The sequence below is a fragment of the Prionailurus bengalensis genome, chromosome A1, assembly GCF_016509475.1.
Source record: "Prionailurus bengalensis isolate Pbe53 chromosome A1, Fcat_Pben_1.1_paternal_pri, whole genome shotgun sequence".
Lineage (NCBI taxonomy): Eukaryota > Metazoa > Chordata > Mammalia > Carnivora > Felidae > Prionailurus > Prionailurus bengalensis.
Window position 1 is genome coordinate 174,812,347 of NC_057343.1, and position 20,828 is coordinate 174,833,174.

The 20,828-nt window shown below is 51.7% G+C and overlaps 1 protein-coding gene across 1 annotated transcript in view; it reads right to left on the reverse strand.

The window, feature by feature from the left end:
* The window catches only part of CDHR2 (cadherin related family member 2), a 34,800-nt gene extending 22,083 nt beyond the window's left edge, over positions 1-12,717 (reverse strand). The window contains exons 1-3 of the mRNA XM_043595757.1: positions 12,620-12,717; positions 2,775-2,841; positions 2,432-2,503 (exon numbers count right to left, since the gene is read on the reverse strand). Of these exons, the coding sequence (XP_043451692.1) occupies positions 2,432-2,503; positions 2,775-2,829 (127 nt within the window). The 5' untranslated portion in view covers positions 2,830-2,841; positions 12,620-12,717. The remainder of the gene's footprint in view (positions 1-2,431; positions 2,504-2,774; positions 2,842-12,619) is intronic.
* Between the last annotated feature and the right edge of the window lie 8,111 nt (positions 12,718-20,828).

The window sequence follows — 20,828 nt, forward strand, 5'->3', positions numbered from 1 at the left end:
AGCCCGGAACCTGCTTCGGATTCTGTGTCTCCCTCTCTCTGCCCCTCCTCCGCTTGCACTCTGTCTCTCTCTCAAAAATAAATAAACATTCAAAAAATTAAAAAAAAAAAAGTTCAGAGAAAAGCCACGTGGTTATAAAAAACCCTCATTTGGTATGGCTCAGGGAGGGGGGAGCACTGCTCTGAACAACGAAGGAATTAGTTTTCTGTTTCCAGGGAGGTTGCAGAGGGAGGAGTGTGCCACAGAGGAGGTGAGGAGAGACAGACAAGGGTCAGGTGACCTGACCAGGCTCCGAGTGGACACTTTTGTGACAACAGGGAGTGTGGCTTCCCGATTCATGCTGCAATTCCTGCTTTCTCCCCAAACCTTCAGTAGAGGCTGGAGCTGGCTGGAGGGGACCAGGGACTGGCCACGGAGAGGGAAGAAGGAACGAGAGGTGAGCCTCAAGCTCCAAAAGAACATCCACAGGAGGGGCCTCTGGAACTAGCATGGGGACTTACGCTGTTTTGTTTAGACATTAAAGTCTTACCCCAGAGAATGGAGATCTTGAAGGCATTTGGGTTGTAACATCTGTGACATTTGTTTGAAGGTATGCATGTGTTTTATCTATGACCAAACAGCTATGAAAATATATGTAAATATCGTTCATGTTTACACATTACTTCTCTGTTGTACAGAGAACATTTATAAATATCAAATGGTTGGACACCAGCCCAGCCCTCCAGGGGACGTTGTGTCATCTCTGAGTGAAATGAGACTATTACCTCCCTTATCCTGGGCATTAAATTTTTACTAATATAACCCTGAATAGATCTCGCTGTCCTGGCAACCACACCCAAAGGCACGTGGCCTTTGTGCCTGCAAAGTCCACCCCCATCCTTCCCTCAGATCTGGGCATCTGAATCCCAGGACAAACTCTGGGTTTCACTTCCTTTGATGCAGTCTCTTGTGTTATGTTGCAGCTTTGCATATCTGAGATCCCAATTCTGATGCTAAGACAAAGACTGTGGCTTGTCCCCCAGTAGTCATACTCCTCCTTTCCCTCAGAGTAAGAGAAGCCCAGATTCTGAGCTGGTTACATGGTCAACCAGAGTAAAGACTTCGTTTCCCAGGTTCCCTTGAAGCTAGGTGTGGATATGATGCTAAAATCTGCGTGTGTGGAGTCTGGAGCCTGTCCTTAGGACAAAGGGCCAAACTCACGTTGCCCCTTCCTCCTCTGGCTGGCTGGAATAGGGTGAGGCATGAGCCATCTTGGACCACGTGGATGAGGGCCGCACCTGAGGGAAGGCAGAACCTGGACGTGGAAGGAGGGAGGGTGCCTGACACCAGGAGCATAGAGTTGGGAACAGCCTACTGTTCTCATGGAACAGAACCCCAGACAGCCCTGGACTTGTTGCTGTAGATGGCTATATGAGAGAACTATAAACCTTGACCTTGTTTACACCTTGGTTGTTTGGGGTCTATAATGTACAGCTGAGCCTATATCCCAGTGAAAATAGTCATCTTTGTTTCTGCTTCTCCAATCCACATCCTGCTGGGAATTTGGTATTCAGTTCCTATGGTTCCTCCAAAACGATATTTCCCAAATGTCATCCCCTCTTATACGCTGCCACCATCTTTTTTTTTTTTTTAACGTTTATTTATTTTTGAGACAGAGAGAGACAGAGCATGAACAGGGAGGAGCAGAGAGAGAGGGAGACACAGAATCTGAAACAGGCTCCAGGCTCTGAGCTGTCAGCACAGAGCCCGACGCGGGGCTTGAACTCACGGACTGTGAGATCATGACCTGAGCCGAGGTCGGACACTTAACCGACCGAGTCACCCAGGCACCCCTGCCACCATCTTTACCATAACCAAATATCTCATTATTTACGATCCTTCTTTTAATCCACTTATCATCATGTAAGTACATTTATTTTAAAAGCAAGCTTTAGATCGTGGCTGTAAATAGAAATCCATTTCACTTGCCACAGATAGAAAGTAACTCTACAAACAAAGGCAATAAGAATAAAGCAAACTTATTAACTTCTGGAGAGAAGTGTGTGAAAGGCTCTGAGTCTGAAACCTACTCTCTGTTTAGGGGCTAAAAACAGGGACTGGAGGGAGGTTAGCAAGTGGGAGAGTTGGAAGAGAAAGAATTGTCCCAAGTGGATCCTTTCTCCTTGGGGAAATCAGAAACACCAGAAAGTGATGGGAAACAGGAGGAATGTTCTCATGGGGTGTCTTGGTTATTTGATGTTGTGTGAGGGCCCTGACGCAAAAGCTGAAGAGGAGGAGAAAACAAATTTCTGGAACTGACTCCCATCAGTCCACCTTTGCCCCTTGACAAGCCACGCAGCTGCAAGGATGGGGAGCTAGCTCCTAAGGGAGGCCCTGGCACCCTCTTTGGGTAAGGGTTTGACACAGTCTCTGCACAGGGATGGTTACTCACCCACTGGTAGGTCCTCAGGCAAGTTCACTCTCGTCATGTTTCGCGAGAACACTGGGGCCACATTGGCTGCCACTGTAGGAACATAGATCACTGGAACACCTGGTTGCCATTGCAAAGCCTGACCCCCACCAGCCCCTGTGGGAGCCCATACCAGTCCCAACCTTCAGCCAAGCTCACCCGCCAGGGCCTGTATTGCTCCCCAGGCCTCCCCAAGGCAGCCAAGCGTGAGGCTGGGTCGTAGGAGCTGGGAGTTTGCTGATGAGACCGTGCCCCTTCCTTCTGGAAGGTCCTGCCAAGGATCCCCAGGTTAATGCTACTCTGATAGGGGAGGAGAGACACCCACCGGACACCATGAGGGTAGGAAACAGGAAGCAGGAGAGCCACAACCATGCCATCATGTCTGGAAGGACCTAGGAGAAGAGGTGTCAGGGAAGAGGCACCTATACACATGCCTCCGTCCCTTTGGTGGACCCCCCCCCCCATCTGTCTGGGTCTGACCCAGGCCACCCACAACTACCATCAGCAGCTCTCCTAAAGGGCCCCTATCATCCTCTGCCCATTTTCCAGATGTCCCAGGGTAGGAGTAATGGCGGGAGGGGGTGCGGTGGTACCCAGATGGGTGGGCAAGGTAGCTGAGCCTGGTCCAGAATTCCATTCTGAGAATGACTCTGAACTTGACTCCAGAATTCAGTGTCTACTGTGTAGTAGGTACGGCTCTAAGCAAATTGTATGTGTAATCTTGATATTCCTGCAACTATGAGGTGGTTGAGAGAATAAGGGGCTTTCCTGAGGCCACACAGGAAATCAATGACAAAACTACACTCTTTTGGGGGCGCCTGGGTGGCTCAGTTGGTTGAGCATCCAACTCTTGATTTCAGCTCAGGTCATGATCCCAGAGTCATGGGATTGAGCTCTGCTCAGCATGGAGCCTGGTTAAGATTCTCTCTCTCTCTCAGGGGAACCTGGGTGGCTCAGTCGGTTGAGTGTCTGACTTCGGTTCAGGTCATGATCTCGCAGTCCGTGAGTTCTAGCCCTGCATCAGGCCCCGTGCTGACAGCTCAGAGACTGGAGCCTGCTTCGGATTCTGTGTCTCCCTCTCTTTCTGCCCCTCCCCTGCTCATGCTCCATCTCTCTCACTCTCCAAAATGAATAAATGTTTTAAAAATTAAAAAAAAAAAGATTCTCTCTCTCTCTCCCTCTGCCCCTCTTCCCTGCTCATGCTTGGTCTCTCTCTCTCTCTCTCTCTCTCAAATAAAATAAAATTTAGATTTAAATTTAAATTTAAAAAAATTGAACACAAGGCTTTTAGTCTTCAGAATTCACTCCCCCAGCCACTACACTACTCTGCCTATTTGAAGTGTCTAAAACTAATAGCATCCTTCAAAATCAGGTGCCTGAGGAGGGACTGTGACTTATCCAGGACAATCCAGAGACGCTATGGGTGGGCAGGGTCCTTTGTCCTACTTGCAGACACATTTAACAGCTGCCTTTTCAGCCTTTCCCAAAGTGTGCTCTGTGGAACACTGCCCATGTAAGATGCCCTACAACAGGAGGGTTCCCTGGTTAAGTCAGTTTGGGAAGGATCCAAAACTATGGGACAACCAAGAGAAAAATGGCCTCAATCTATGGCTGATTCCAAAAGATGGGACCCTCCAAAGGGGAGAGTAAGGAACAAGGGAGAGAGAGAGATTGGCTTCCAGAGCTGATCCTGACAATGAAACAGCATCAAAACCCAGAAGTCCTCTCCCTCTCACCACCCAACCCTCTCCCAAGTTCCCACCTCAGGAATATACCCATTTGCCCAGGTTACCCTGACTTCCCTTTTCTGGAGTGCCCCACATCCAATCCACGGGGACCCCTGCATTTCTCTCCATCCCACAGAGGCCACACTCACAGGCCCCCTTCCCCCCTTGCCTGGCTCAGCTCTCCTCCAGGTCTCCCTCCCCTTAGTCTCTAATCCAGTTCGCTCAGCTCAAGTAATCCTTCCTTGCCCCCTCTGATGACCTCCCTCCCCTGTTCAAAAGCCTTCGATGGCTCCGCATTGCCTGAGTCCACACTGCATAAAAGGGCTTCCACAGACCATCCGTGCCTGACTGCCATCTCCCATGCCTTGCATGGCCACAGGTGCGCCCCGCTTTCCCTCACTGCCAGGGAAACACGGGGGTATCAGGTGGATTGGTAATTTTAAATATCTGCTGACATTTCCTGAGCACATACTATGTGCTGGGTACTCTGATTCACTCATTCATTCTTTTATAAATATTTATGGATGTCTACCATCCACCATGTGCTATACCTTGTTCTCAGCACTGGGAAGATAATGGCGAACAAAAGACTCTGCGTGCTGCCTTCACCAAGCTCCTGGCTTAGTCAATGAGACAGACCCTAAACAAGTAAACACAGTGCTGTCTAACTGCTTGCTGCATCCTGTGCTATGAAGGAAGAGAATGTGCCTAGTGTGGGAGCAGAAGGAGGGGTGCCACTTTGGGCACTGTGGCAGATAAACTGGGCTACGCACTTTTTGACACTTCTCCCAGCAAGAGATGAGGACTAGGTCTGCCCCCTTTGAATCTGGCCCATTCATCATGTTTTTATTTTCTCTCTTTTATGAGACTTTAACACCTGGGGGGCCTTGCTGGCCTTTCCCAAGGTGAGCTATTTCCTAGAGATGACAAATGACTTGTCTGCAAACACTCCTCTCCTATACAAACCAACCAATCCAGAGACGACACCCAAACCACCTCCTTTATCTAACTCACACACCAGGTCAATATTCCCCCTGCCCTAAGTCACCCCAGGGCCAAGCACTGGACAGCTAAGGACAGCCCCTAGAGCCTACCAAAACTATTCAAACTACTTAATCCTAATCTTGCTCTGCTGCTTGACCTGAAGCTTCCTTCCCATGGAAAATGCACTGAGGCTCTGGGTCATGCTTTCTCCTCCCTCCTTCTGCCTCCTGACCAAAAGCTTCCCCATGTGGCCCTGCATGGTGTGGCAAGCCAGCTCTTCGAGAAAACTGTAATAAAAATTCTTACAATTGCCTTCGCCTCTCCATGTCATTACACAGTCACCTCCATGAATTAAGAATCCCACTGGTTTTATAGTTAAGACATCTGGGCAGGCCCCATGACTGATCGATAGACTATGGCACCAGAGATGCTATGCCGGTTTCCAGGCCTAGGCCTCAAGATACTGGCAGTTTCCTTTCCAGTGTCTTGGAACACTCACTCTTGGAACTCAGCAGTCGTGCTGCAAGAAAGCCCAAGCAGTCTCTTGAAGAGACTCATGTGGAGAAAAACCAAAGTCCCTGGCCAACAGCCTGGTTGAGCTCCCAGTGGACAGCTAACATCCGTGTGAATAAGCCGGTGTATAAACCATCCCAAAATGGATGCTCTACCCCCAAATGAGCCATCCCTTCTGAGCCCTGCCCAAATGGTAGATCTCTAAGCATAATAAATGACTGTTGCTGTTTGCCAGTAAGTCCTAGCGTGGTTGGTTATGTAGCAGTGGATAATGGGAACACATAGGGCTGAGTCTCTGAGAAAGTGACATGTCTGACAGATAAGGAAAGGGCATTGTGTGAGGAGTGGAGGAGGGAGCTTTCTGTTCAGGAGAATTCAACATTTATCTCCACTTCTTCCTTCTTGAAACCCCACTCAAATGATGGTAAAGATTTTAGAAGTTCAAAAGAGTTGGTGAGAGATGAACAACTTATCAAGCTAATGATAGTGAAAACCAGAGTACGGATGACACCCACGAGAAGCCAGCTCAAAACCCCAGAAAGGCCAAAGCATCGACGGTTCTAGAACCCTCTGAAATCGGAGGTGTGGGGTGGCCTAAAAGCAGGAAAATTAGTTGAAAGTTTGCATGTGGAGCCGTTAGACTCCCAGATACCGCTTCTCCATCCATGCAGTCAGGGGGCTGACATCCCACCCCCCACACACATTAGAGAACTTACATGAAGGCTACTTCCTGAAAAGGCTGAATCAGAGAGATATGGAGCCAGGGGGCCCTAGGCCTGGCAGAGGTGGGGTACCACAGCAAAACAGGGAGCTAAGTGAAAGACTGCACACTAAATGGTGACACTCTCAGCCCCTTGTCCCTTCTCAGTTCCAAAAGCACTGGAGATGATAGGACACCTCCCCCAACCACCAGAAATTAAAAAAATAAAAAATAAAAAAATGAAAAAAAACCCAGAGAAAATGGACCCACTTAAGAGGAAACAACCCACAGATTCTGAAATGTAGGGGCTTCCATTGACTCACTTTATGGTGCGGCTTCTAAAAGACAAGTTCTGCCTTGCCCCCCGACCCAGAGCCCCCACGGATTTCATTATGTATGAACAGGAACCATCAGACATTGAAGGGAAGAGAGATGCCATAGCATGTGGGAGCTCCTACTGAAAACTGCCATAGCTTCAGGAAGTTTACAATCCGGTTGGCACGATCTTCATGGCTTGAAGTCAGGGTGGAAGTATTTACACCATGGAAATAAGCAAACACAATAAATCATGGAAACCTGCACACCAGTGACAGACACTGAAAAATCCAAACCAAGTCAAACAAAAATATGGGGAAAGGCAATTCGGGGGCTGTTTGTTGTTATAAATCTTGTAGCATGATTTGAATTTTTTATTTTTTTATTAAAAACATTTTTTGATTATTTATTTTGAGAGAGAGAGTGCGAGAGACAGAGTGCGAGCAGGGGAGGGGCAGAGAGAGAGGGAGACACAGAAACTGAAGCAGGCTCCAGCCCCTGAGCTGTCAGCACAGAGCCCGACACGGGGCTCGAACCCACGAACTGCGAGACCGTGACCTGAGCCGAAGTCAGACACTCAACCAAATGAGCCACCCAGGCGCTCCTTATTTGAATTTTTTAAATTCAGGGCCCATGGGGCGCCTGGGTGCCTCAGTCGGTAGAGTATACGACTCTTGATCTGGTGGTGGTGAGTTCAAGCCCCACCTTGGGTGTAGAGAGCACTTAAAAATAATATCTTTTTAAAAAAATTCACAGGGCACCTGGGTGGCTCAGTCGGTCAAGTGCCCAACTCTTGGTTTTGGTTCAGGTCACGATCCCAGGGTTAGGGATCCACCCTGGCATAGGACTCTGCGTGGAGCATGGAGCCCGCTTAAGATTCTCTCTCTCTCTCGCTCTCGCTCTCGCTCTCTCTCTATCTCTATCTCTCTCCCCCTCGGCCCCTCTCCCCCTCTCTTTAAAATAAAATAAATCAGTACCCATACTACTTGGCTGAAGCAAGCACTGTTACAAAGTTGCTCAGTCAGTATGAGAGGTGGTCCCAGGTCAGGTAAGAACCAGTTGTGTTCCGGGAATTATAAGATGGGCCCTGTGGCTGGACCCAGGAGAGAGAGGGGCAGGGAGGGAGACGGGGAGGGGAAGCAGGCAGAGGCAGATCACGCCTGGCCCTGTAAGACAAGGCGAGGCTGGGTTGCTTTATTCTAAGGAAAACGGAGGGTCATTCCAGGGTTTTAAGCAGAGGAGTGGCAGGGACTAATTTACTTTTCTAGAAGATCTTTCCAGCTGCTACATGCCGGTGGATTGAAATGGTGGCAGCAGGGCTAAAGAGAAGAGGCAGGAATAGAGGTATTTTGGGGACAGGACATAAATTCACATCATCTCTGCACAACCATTTTGCCGACAGAGAAACAGGTTCAGTGGAGCTCACAGCTAGAAGTGAGGGGGTCTTTCCCATGGGCTTTCCCCAGGGCTCCAGCAGGAGGCGGAAAAACCCAGTTCAGCTATGGGCCCCACACCTTCAAAACACCTGTTATCTCAGACCTAGTGATCCAACGAACCTAAAATAAAGAACTCTTGGGGCGCCTGGGTGGCTCAGTCCGTTGAGCGACCGACTTCAGCTCAGGTCACCATCTCGCAGTTCGTGAGTTCCAGCCCTGCATCAGGCTCTGCATTCACAATGCAGGTTCTCTCTTACCCTCTCTCTCTGCCTCTCTCTCTCTCTCTCTCTCAAAATAAATAAATAAAGTAAGGAAACTCTTTCAGCAGAAAAACTGTTCATCACAAGTGGTTATTTGTAATCATGGAAAATGGAAGTAACCTAAATGTGGGAACACCAAGCAACAGTCAAGAAAGATGGGACGAAGGCCTCAGTGGAATATGTGGCAGGTGTTAAGCATCCCGGCAGTGAGCGACAGCAGCTGCCGTGGAAGGAACATGTACTCCATGCTGGACACCGAGCTGGGCGCTATTTGACACAGGAACACTTAAGATAGGCACCATTATACCCACTTTACAGATGGGGAAACTAGAGGTCAGAGAGGCAAAGAGCTTACAGAGCTGAGAAACAGCAGAGGCTCTCTGGGCGATTCACTCTAAGCCCATTTCCTCCTTTGTAAGATGGACTGACAACTCTATGAAGTGATAGGGGTGGGGGGAGTGAATGAGAAGAGAATGTGCCAGCTCAGCCCCTGGCATACAGAAAGCACTCAACCAATGCAAATCCCTTCCTTCTGCCTGTTGTGCGGTCATCCTCACCATATGACTGCTCCTCCCAGTCCTACGCGAGACGTTGACGGCCAGGCGGTGGAGGATGCCGGTGTGATGGAGCTGGGGTCACCATGCAGTGACTGGGGTGGGGGGGGGCCTGGAGCGGGTCGTGGAGGTGGAGTTGGGCCAGGACGGTAGTTTGGTTGGGGGTAGGGATGACAAAGGGATGGAAGCAGGGACGGTGGTGGCAGTGACGTGGGGATACCATTTGTGATGATGAGGGTGGGGAGGCAGGTGGAGATGGTGGTGGCGGTGGGCACACAGTAGACGCAGAGATGGAGTTGGACCCTGATGATGGCGGTAGACAGCTGGCATCCACTGTGTGAGCAAAATCCGGGGTACCTCAACACTGGCTGGATGCAGCCAGTCCTGATGTCCCCTTGCTGTGTGATCTTGGACCTCACCCCTCACCTCTTTCGTTCTCCCACTTCCCCTCCTGCAGGGGTGAGTCAGCAGCCACAGGGAAATTAGTCACTAAGTGTGCAAGGTGTGCTTTTCACTATGACGAAGTGCAATCGGGAACACAGGAAACCCCTGCCCTCGGGATCCAGTCCTCAAGGGGAAGGAAGCCGGCAAGGATGGCCCACGTGCTGTGGCTGGCACTTTGTACCCTGTGCCATTCAGTCCTTGGCACACCACGGCCCGGGAGCAGAAGGGAAGTGACCCAGTCAGTAATGGGATCAGAACCCAAAGCAGGAAGTCTATTCTCTCTCTTTCTGGGCTTCTGATTTTCTCTTCCTCATCAGCCACACTTCTCCCAGACAGTGTGTGCAGAGCACCCAAGGGCAAGGTAGAGGGAAAACAGCCTTAACTGGCAGGCATTCTCTAGGGTCCCCAAGGCCTCCACCTCCTGGCCTCCTCCCTATAAACCAGCTACACTCATTGCTCATGGAAGCTTCTTCCAACTTCCCCCTCCCATTGTCTTGGGGCCTCAAGAAGCCTGCTGATCCTTACTCGGGGCAACAGTGACATATCCAAAGTCTTGCCCCTGCATCTGGTCCAGACCATCCCAGAGAGGTGGCTGTCAACCCCTTTTATTCCTGAGTCCCGGGGAAGATAAGGCTCCTGCCCAACGCCCGCAAGCCAGCTGGGGGCAAAACTGGACGCCTCCCTCCCACCCAGTCCAGTGCTCTTTCTTGCTGCGGTCCTGCCTCTCCTCCCCACTTTAGTACCTCCACCCTGGGTTTCACACAATCTTGTCCCCTTGTTACAGAGACTTTTTACACACACACGCTCACTTGATCATAATGAGGCCAAAGTTCTATGGTCCAGAGTGTCACCTCTGGATTTGGTCATTTGAGAAAAATGTACAGAGCCTGTGTGAGCTGGACAAGGAACAAGAACGAACCTGCCCCGCCAGTGAGCCTTCTCGCCCGCTGGGCACAGCTACTCCCAAGCACAAGCCTCCACCATGGCTCTGGCGGCAGGAAACACTTCCTCCCCCTCGGCCTGGCAGGCTGAGTCCTCACAGGTCCTGGGTTTCTCTTCCCACACAAGCTGGTCCCCTTCCCCCCTCCTGTGGTCCAGTGGCACTGGATGCTCCTGTTCTTCATGCACACCCTCTATTTTCCTCTATCCAGGCATTTGCATATGCTGTCCCCTCACCCAGAATGCCTTCCCTCGCCTTCTGCATATGTGCAAATTCTCTCCATCCTCTAAGGCCAGGTCAGGTGCAGAGCCATGTGTATGCTTTGGTGGGCCCTCCTCCGGCCCCTGAGTTTCTGGTCTCCCAGCAAGGGCAGGGGACAGAGCAATTGCAAATGAACAAGAAGTGAATGGCGTTGCCTGTGGGCTGGGACTGGGGAGAGGCCTTGATAGTGCCCTGGCCGGCCCACCCCGGGCCTGTGCCGCTGGGCAGCCTGGGCACGAAGAAGGCAGTCTCACCCCAGCCCCAGTACCACGCAGCCACACCCAGAGGCTCTTCTTTTCCTTCTATCCCTCAGCTTGCCTTCTAAAAAGTGGGACTATCTGCATTCTAGAAATCCCAGCTTCCCTCTCCCCATACTTTCCTTCCTCTCAAAAAGTACTCCTTGAAAAAGGAGTGATGTCAAAAAAGAAGTGAATTAGGGTGCTTCTGAACTGGCCACATGAGATGTGCAGGCCCCCCACCAGGAGTGCCCCTTTCACCCCCCCCCCCCCCCGCTTGGATGAGGCACACTCATCCTTGCCTGGCCTGGGAAGCACTGGCTCCTTGACCCCAGTGGGAAGAGGCAGGAGCCACAGTTCCCAACAGCCCAGGGCACCCACACCATCTCCCAGACAGGGGGTGAGGACCCCAGATCTGCCCAGGACCTCCAAGAGGGTCAGAGAGGGTGGTGGCCCTTGTCACCCACAGGCCCCCAAAGAGCTGACTCGGCCAGCATGGCCACTGCCACCTCTAGCTCATCGCATACTTTCTCTTCCGCTCTGTTTCCTTCTCACAGCTGTGCCCCAGCTGGAGGAATTATCGTTTGGGGTGCAGAGAGAAAACTGAGGCTCCGAGAAGTTCAAAGAGGGATGTCCGAGAGCGTGGGACAGGGCATTAGACCCAGACTAGCTCCAAACCCAGGAGTCCTTGGGTGAGCCTTGGTCTGGGCTCCATTTGACTTCATGGGGCCCTACCTACACCCACAAGGCAGACACCAGCCCAGCTAGGGAGCCCCGGTGCCAAGATGTGGACCCCAAGAGCACTGGGCTCCCGGCCACAGGGCCCCTCCAGTGCCCATCACCCCGGCTGTTTCAGCAGCAGACAGAGACAGAGGCCAATGGCCCTGGGTTGGATTCCAGAATTTCACTTACTCACTGTCGCCCACCCCCAGGCAAGCCCTTGCCCCCTCTCAGCCTCACTTTCCCTCCTGAGAAACGGGGTGAGGTTAAGAACCATGGAGTCCATACGCTGGTGGCCATCAGTCAGATCCCAAATTCCCTGAGCCCACGCCGGTGTCTGGTGCCCCAGCCGTGCAGTGCCGGCCTCAGGGAAGAGGTCCAGCCGGACCCTGGCTCTCACACCAGGCCAGGGCTGGGGCCCGGCCTGCAGTTCGTCCCAGCCAGACCCTTCCTAGTACTGGCTGAGGTGGCACTCCAATCCATCACTGACCACAGACCCAACTGGGCTTCAGAGGCTCTCCAGCTTCCTTCCTGCATCCTTACCATCCTGACTGCACCGATGTGGAAACTGAGGTCCAGAAGAGTTACAGAGCCCACCCAAAGTCAGGACGGAGCTGGGATCTGAACCCACGCAGTTGGGGTCGGAGCCCAGTTCTTTCTCCTGGAGCTCTGGAGCCCTCCGGCTCAGCCACTCTGTCTTTACCCCTCGAGCTTCTTGTGAAAGAGGCCCAGGCAGGTTAACGCACTTGCCTGAGGGAACCGCCTCCCTTCTGTCCTGTGAGAAACCTCAGTGGGTCCAGATTATCCAAGGACTTGGAAGGGAGGGGAGCCATCAGCACCTGGGAACAGGTCTTATTAGCCCCACACTGAGAAGAAACTGAGGCCTGGCAGTCAGACCGGGACTCCCTCAGCTCCAGGTCCGCCCAACCCAGAACGAGCCCTCACTCCCTCTGCCCGGGGCTCCCACCCAGCTGGGTGGGAGTCACAGAGCTCACCTTGGCCTCAACAACCTTACTCAGCCCCTACCCCTGGCCAGCAGCCCCCTGCGGCCCCGTTGCAACCAAGCTGTGCGGTCCCTACCTGTGCCCCGGAAGGGGCCGTGGAGGCGGCAGATGGGCACCAGCGGGCACCGTCTGGGGCCTGCCACAGCGTGGCCGGCAGACTTTAGCACCATCTCCTCCTCTCTTGAGCAATCATTAACCCAGCCAGAGACCACACCTCCCAGGATGAGAAGGATGGGACAGACTCCTCAACAGGCACTGACTGTGGCTCTAGCAAGGGGGCAGGAGGGCAAGACTGAGGCGACCCGCCTCCGTACTCCCAGGACAGAAGGCTCAGGCCACAGGAGAAAGAGCCTGGCAGAACCCCAGCCCAGAGACCTGGGAACCAGGCCCAACCCTGGGGCAGGCAGGAAGTGGGGAGGGTGACAGTTGGTCATCAGAAGGTGATACCTAAGCCTCCCATCTCCTCCTGGCTGTTAAGAGGCCTCAGTGACAGGCGGCCTGTGGAGAAAATGAGAGAGTAGTTAGGCCAGGAGAAGGAACTAATAAGCAATCAAATATGGAGACTCCAGTGGACATCTGTGAGGTTTTCAGGAGAGAGTGAGGGCACCCTTGAACTTGGGTAACGTACTCTCCTGCCTACTGTTGCTAATATTCCCCTCCACTGAGGCCCTCAAAGGGTATCTACCCTTCCCCAGGGGCTCATCCACGCCAGGCTGGTGTTAAATGCCATCTAGGTGCTATGGCCTCCCAGCAGGGTCTGAGCCCCCAATTCCCCCTCCAGCCACGCAGGCCCCACCATCCATCCCTGTGTTGACACAGGAGAAAGGGGACCCCCAATACAAGATCACCAGCCTCTTCTATGGTGACCCTCTCCTTATGGACAGGGACCCTACCTGACTCAATAGATACAGATCAGGCACTTTACAGGGATGTTTGTTCCCTACCCCCTCACCCATCACTCCCCAAATTTAAAATAGATTATCAAAGTACACATGCTTTGTGTATACCCATGTTCATAGCATACTTATTCGCATTAGGTAAAGCATGGAAACAACCCGATGTCCATCGACAGATGAATGGATAAACAAAAGGAAGGAAATTATTATACACGCTACCACATGGATGAACCTTGAGAACGTTGTGCTGAGGGAAATAAGCCAGTCACAGAAGGACAAGTACCATACATATGATTCCACTTACATGAGGTATCTAAAGTAGTCAAATTCATAGGGAAAAAAGTAGAATGGTGGTCACTAGGGGCTGGCGGAAGAGGAATGAATGAGAAGTTGTTTAGTGAGTACAGAGCTGCAGTTTTTGCAAGGTTAAATGAGTTCTGGGGGCACCTGGGTGGCTCAGTCAGTTAAGTGTGTGACTCTTGGATTCGGCTCAGGTCATGATCTCACAGTTAGTGAGTTCGAGCCCCGATTTGGGCTCCATACTGACAGTGGGGAGCATGCTTGGGATTCTCTCTCTCGCTTTCTCTGCCCCTCCCCTGCTTGTGCTCTCTCTCTCTCTCAAAAAAAAAAAAAAAAATTAAAAAAATATTAAATAAGTTCTGGAGATAGATGGTTGTGATGGGTGCACAGCTTTATAAATGTACTTAATACTTCTGAACTGTACACTTAAAAATTGTTAAGATAGTGAATTTTTATTTTATTTTATTTAAAAAAAATTTTTTTAATGTTTATTGTTGAGAGACGGAGAGAGACAGAGAATGAGCGTGGGAGGGGCAGAGAGACAGGGAGACACAGAATCCAAAGCAGGCTCCAGGCTCTGAGCCATCAGCACAGAGCACGCGGGGCTCGAACTCACAAACTGCGAGATCGTGACCTGAGCTGAAGTCGGACACTCAACCGACTGAGCCACTCAGGCCCCCCGAATTTTTTTTTAAGTAAGCTTCCCACCCAGCATGGAGCCCAACACTGGGCTTGAACTCACAACTCCGAGATCAAGACCTGAGCTAAGATCAAGAGTCAGACACTTAACTGAGCCACCAAGGCGCCCGGATAGTGAATTTTATGTTAGGTGTATTTCAGCACCAAAAAAAAAAAAAAAAAAAAGGAAAGAAAATATATGCTACAACAAGCTTAAAAAGGTGAAGAAACCAGGATGAAGGGAAAAGGTATAGGAAAAACAAGGAGAATATAGGCCTGAATCGAATCCATAGAATATGTAAATATTTGCCTTGCAGTTCTGGTTACTTGCCAGAGGTGGGTCATGAATTGGCTTCTGAGCTTCTCCGCAGGCAAAGCAAAAAGGGAAACAGGATCCATTAAGTCCAGCATCCAACCACTAAACACACACACACACACACACACACACACACCCCTTGGGTGAGTATGTCGGGGGCTAGAGAGAGAGCATGCAATGGTCAGCATCTGGGAACCATGGTGATGTGAGATCTGATACCTGAGAACTCTTGTCTGTCTCCAAGGAGCGGATGCTGCAGGAGGTGAACAGCACCTGACATGACTATTATAAGGTAGTTGTTAAGAGATGGGGCTCAGGGGCCAGACATCTGGGTTCAGTTGTGATAGGGCAAATGATACCATGTCTCTAATCCCCAGCAACCTTGTCTGTGAATCACGGACAATGTATGAAGCCTCTCTCAGAAGGTGGTGGTGGGGATGAAATGGAGTCATGCATTTAAAGTCCCGAGCACAGTGTCCAACACAGAGTAAAGTCCCAATGAATGCTAGTGTTTGTTATAGTGTGGTGGGATTGCTGCTGACCTAACTACTAAGAAGACAGGCAGGCTGCTCCCCCCAGCACTCTGGACTCTGGGCCTGCCCCAGACCGAGGGAGTCAGCCTGGTCTCCCTGGCCAGCTCCAGGTAGGGCAGACCCCAGACCCAAGTCCCTGCTCCCCGTCCCTGCTCTGACACCTGGGACCAACAGCTCTGAGTCACTGCTATGGTCCCATGAGGGCATGTGCTAACCTGCCAGACCTTTGGACAGCATCTGCACGATCCAGGTGTGGCCAAATGGTGCCCTGCCCTTCTCAAGTGGCACCTGTGTGCCTGCCACAATGCAGCCTCAGAAGTTCACTGAGCCCGGGCTGTGAAAATGCTGATCCAAGTAATAGGCCTAGGCACAGGCTCAGCTTCAGGGAAAGGCAGGCAGCCAGTCAGAAAGTGGAGCTAAGAGGCCAGGATGTGGATTCAGATGACTTGGGTCCTAATCACCTGCCCACTGCTTACCAGCTGGGGGTCTCGGGCATCTCCCTGAGCCTCAATGTCCTCATCTGTAAAATGCGTCTCGGGCATCTCCCTGAGCCTCAAAATGCGTGTAACAGCAGAACTCAATTCAAAGGTTTATTATAAAGATTAATCAGGGAGGTGCAGCTCGCTCTCTCTCGCTCTCTCTCCCTGTCTCTCGCCCTCTCTCCTATCTGGAGAGTGTACTTTTTGCTTTAATAAACTTTCCCGGGGCGCCTGGGTGGAGCAGTCGGTTAAGCGTCCGACGTCAGCCAGGTCACGATCTCGCGGTCCGGGAGTTCGAGCCCCACGTCGGGCTCTGGGCTGATGGCTCGGAGCCTGGAGCCTGTTTCCGATTCTGTGTCTCCCTCTCTCTCTGCCCCTCCCCCGTTCATGCTCTGGCTCTCTCTGTCCCCCCCCCCCAAAAAAAAAAAACATTGAAAAAAAAAAACTTTCCCACTCGTGTTACTCATTCCCATTTAAAAAAAAAGATTAATCATGTGATACAGTAAAGCACTTAGCACAAGAACAAGTGATAGAGAAATGTTCACATGAGATAGCAGTTCAGATACACATCAGGGTTCCTTCCCAGCCACTGTTCTAAGTGTGTGTGTGGTTTTTTTTAAACATTTTTTTTTAACATTTATTTATTTTTTGAGAGACAGAGAGAGACAGAGCATGAGCAGGGGAGGGGCAGAGAGAGAGAGGGATACACAGAAACTGAAGCAGGCTCCAGGCTCTGAGCTGTCAGCACAGAACCTGACGCGGGGCTCGAACTCACTAGCCATGAGATCATGACCCGAGCTGAAGTCGGAGGCTCAACCGACTGAGCCACCCAGGCGCCCCTAAGTGTGTGCTTTTTAAATATTTTGTTCAGAAAAACTTCTCGTTGCCTGTCTTTGCTGGCAACCTACTGTGTGCACCCACTATGTGCTCAGAAATTGACCAAGTTGAAATCAAGTCCTCACTTGCCTCTGACTAACTGGGTGACACTGGGCAAGTCACTCCTCTCTGAGCGGACCCTTCTTCATCTGCAACACAGAGACACCATGTACCCTCACCTACCCCTCCACTCCACTGTGCAGCCTCACAGGTTGACCCGGAGAGCCTGAGCCAAGAGCGGCTCTTTGCTGTGAATGTGTTCAATCCCTCCTCAACTTCCTAGCCTTCCCTTCATGCCACACATGGCTTTGCAGAGTACAAAATTCCTTCATTGTTCTGTTCTACAGTAGAGGGGCCAGCCCAAGAACAACCCCTTGGTGTCAGAAACTCCGAGCCTCCAATGCTAGAAAGAATTTGGGACAGAAGAAACTAACTCCTCCCCAACCCAGACACCTGGGCCCCTTTCCAGGGCACACATTTGCTCTAAAGCACCCTTTCCTAGTGGCTGTTCTGCCGTGGCTTGCACACCTCCAGTAATAGGAAGCTCACCTTCTTACATGGCCTCCACTCCATGAGCCTAGTTGTACATGTTTCATTGAGTTGAGAGTTTCCCTGACCACTTCCACTGGGTCTACCTTCTGAGAGCACCAGATCCTGCTTCCTGTCTCCACTGTAAGACAGCTCCTCCAGAGCTTTCCCTCAGGCTCCTCCAACCATGCCCCACTACCACCACACATAGGTATAGCCGCCAGGCCAACCTGGGTTCACATTTCAGCTCTCCCTTTCCTGGCTGTGTGACCTAAGGGAAGCCACTCTCCCTCTCTGAGCCTCAGCTTCCACATCAGGAAAATGAGGGTGGCTGTTTCCTTTCAGTCAAGTTAGTGGAGCTCCGAGAAGGAACGTGATGTCTCTGGGCCCTCTAGGAACGTGACTCGATGCCACATGGCCCTCCTGGGCCCCCTGCCACTTCAGTGTTCATTCAACAGACAGGGATTGAACATTCCCTTTATGCCAGGCACTGTCCTTGGTTCTGGGCACCAGCAGAGTTGGAGGGGATCTGGGCACTCCTGCCCCACAGAGGGATAATCTGTATGACAGCAGAGTAGGCCAGGCCAAGAGGAAGGAAGGAAAGCCCAGGCAGAGGGAATAGTGTATACAAAACCCCACTCCAGAAAGAGCCCGGCCCTTGGGGGAACTGCAAGAACAAGGCTAGAACTCAGAGGCCATTTGTTCAGAAGACTGGGTTTCAAAAACGATTGTACATTAATACAGCGGAATACTATTCAGTGGTTTAAAGGCAGCTCCATGTTCATGGCCGTATTGTTCACAGTAGCTGAGACGTGGAAACAACCTAAGTGTCCATCAACGGATGAATGGATAAAGAAGATGTGGTATATCCACAGTAAAATATCATTCAGCCATTAAAAAAAAAAAAAAAAAAAAAAAAGGAGGGGCACCTGGGTGGCTCAGTCGGTTGAGGGACCAACTTCAGCTCTGGTCATGATCTCACGGTTCTGAGTTGAAGCCCCACCTCGGGGTCTCTGCTGTCAGCACAGAGCTCGCCTCACATCCTCCGTCCCCTCTCTGCCCTCCCCCCCACCTCATGCTATCTCTCTCTCTTAAAAATAAATAAACATTGGGGCACCCGGGTGGCTCAGTCGGTTGGGCGTCCGACTTCGGCTCAGGTCATGATCTCACGGTCTATGGGTTCAAGCCCCGCATCGGGCTCTGTGCTGACAGCTCAGAGCCTGGAGCCTGTTTCCAATCCTGTGTCTCCCTCTCTCTCTCTGCCCCTCCCCCACTCTCACTTTGTCTCACTCTGTCTCTCAAAAATAAATAAATATATTAAAAAAAATTTTTTTTTAAATAGGGAAACATTAAAAAAATTTTTTAAAAGTTCTGGGGTCTAATGTATAGCATGGTGACTACAGTTGACAATACTGTATCTTATCCTTGAAAGCTGCTATGAGAGTAGAGCTTTAAAGTTCTCATCCTAACAACAACAAAACGGTGATTATGTGAAGTGAAGGATGTGTCGACTAAGGTTACTATGGTAACATTTTGCAATTTATACATGTATCAAATCATATTGTACACCTTGAACTTACACAATGTCACATATATTTCAATAAAGCTGGCGGGTGGGGCAGGATCAGACTACTAATACATAGGACCTCAAAAATACTTTAACCTCTAAAAGGGGGCGGCATTTACAGAGCTAGTCATTCCATTAGCCTAAAGTTCTAAACACACATAACTAATCTATAGTGACAGATGAATAGTTACGTACGGAGGGAAATGATGTGGAGGGGGCAAAAGGGAACTTTCCGGAGTGATGAAAACGTTCTAGATCTTGATCAGGGTTTTAGTTATACAGAGGTATATATTTAAGAAAAATTCAGTTATTGTAAGCTATACACATAAGATTTGTGCATTTTACTGTACATCTGTAAAATATACTCTAAATTAGGCCTTAATTTAGATGCAGTTCTGAAGAAGGCAAGGGCAAGGAGAAGAGAGAAACATGTTTGTTGAAGGATGAACCAGAGTAAGGCAGAAAGCAGGCTCTAGGTGTCAGGGCTTAGTAGAGATCTTGGACCGCCTAGTAAAATCCCTTCCCCTCACTAATGCCTCAGTTTCCAAATCTATAAAAAATGGGTAATTGGAAAAAAAAAAAGGGATAATATTTTCCCCTCACTGAGTTGTTAGACTTTAAGGAATAACCAAGTTAATTCACGTTAAGCACTTAGAATGCTGCTTCGCACATGGTAACAAGTGGAAGCTTTAAAAAATTAGGTAGGCCTCCAGGCAGCAGGCAGAGGACTCCAGGCAGCAGGCAGAGGAGCCGAGACCCGGGCCGAGATAAGAGGGCCCCCGTGGGGCAGCCTCTGAGGTCTGCAGGGACTACAACCACAGGCACGACCCAGCGTGGGGAGGGGCAAGCTGAGAGTTGTAGCTCTCGCCAGTCTGAAACAGCCACGGATGTGATGCGGGGCGACAAGGATCGGCTCCTGGGACCGGGGAATGCTGGGCCTGAGCAGGGAGCGGCCACGCTCTGCACCAGGCTGGCTGCAGAGATGGGCATATGCATCCTGTGGTCAGTGGAGTCTCCTAACCTCCCAAAAGAGGTATCAACGCTCCCAGTTCGAAGACGAGAAAATAGGCTCAGAGAATGGCCCAAAGCGGGAAACCAAGATCTGCTGACCCCAGTCTTTACTCTTTGTATACCGACCCTGCCCCCCTCAATCCAAGGCGGAAGCGAAGATTCTTTGAACGGCCACGTTGTCGTGTTATCTTCCCCATTTCACAGACGAGGAGACAGAGTCTGTCACTCATCCAAGGTCACTCGGGCAGTAAGCGGTAGGCTGGGATGCCAGGCCTTGGGCGCTTCGCCCTTGCACGCCCTTTGCCGCCGGACGCCGAGGAGCGGGGCCTAGAGACGCCCCGCCCCCTCCCCCCTCCGCTCCCGTGCGCTTGGTGCAGTCCAGGTAGTTTCATACACGCGCGGGAGCGGGGGTGAAGCTGCGGAACCTCCGTAGGCCCCCCCGCGCGCGCGCGCGCGCGCGCCCTGGGGGTGAAATCCGCAGACGGTTCCACTGCGCGGGGCCAGAGGGGGGGGGGGGGGCGCGGCAGGCGGCTCTCGGGCCGCCGCGGGACCGGGACCCCGGGCTGCAACGGGGAGCGACTCGCCGGCCGCCGGGTTGGGGTGGAGCCCAGCCGCGGCCCAGGTAACGCCTGGCCCGGACCCTGCGCCAAGCGCCCCAGGCGCGAGGCCAGAGAGGACGGAGTGATAGGGGGCGGCCGCGGGCTGACAGAGTAGCGCAGGGACTTCCAGCGTGGCCTCTGCCTGCACCTGCAGGGCCGGGGCTCGCTACCCCGGGACCCGGAGCCAGAGCTGCTCCGCTCATCAGTCCGCCCGCTAGGTCCAAGTGTCCTAGTTTGGGGACCCCCTGGGAACTACAAGTCCCAGCGTGCCCTGCGCCCCGCACGTGACCCGATCGCCGCTCGACCCATCCCACCACCATCACCGGTGGGTTCCGGCTTCAGCGGGGGTACTGGCAGTAGGGGACGAGAGCTGAGGAGGTGCAGCAGTCCTTTGGTTTTGTAACCTCGGTCCCAAACATTTTACCAGCGCTCCTTGGGCCAGCCGCTGGGGAGCCAGAGCTTCCCTAGCCCAGCCGTAGAGCGGCTGCGTGTCCGGGGAACC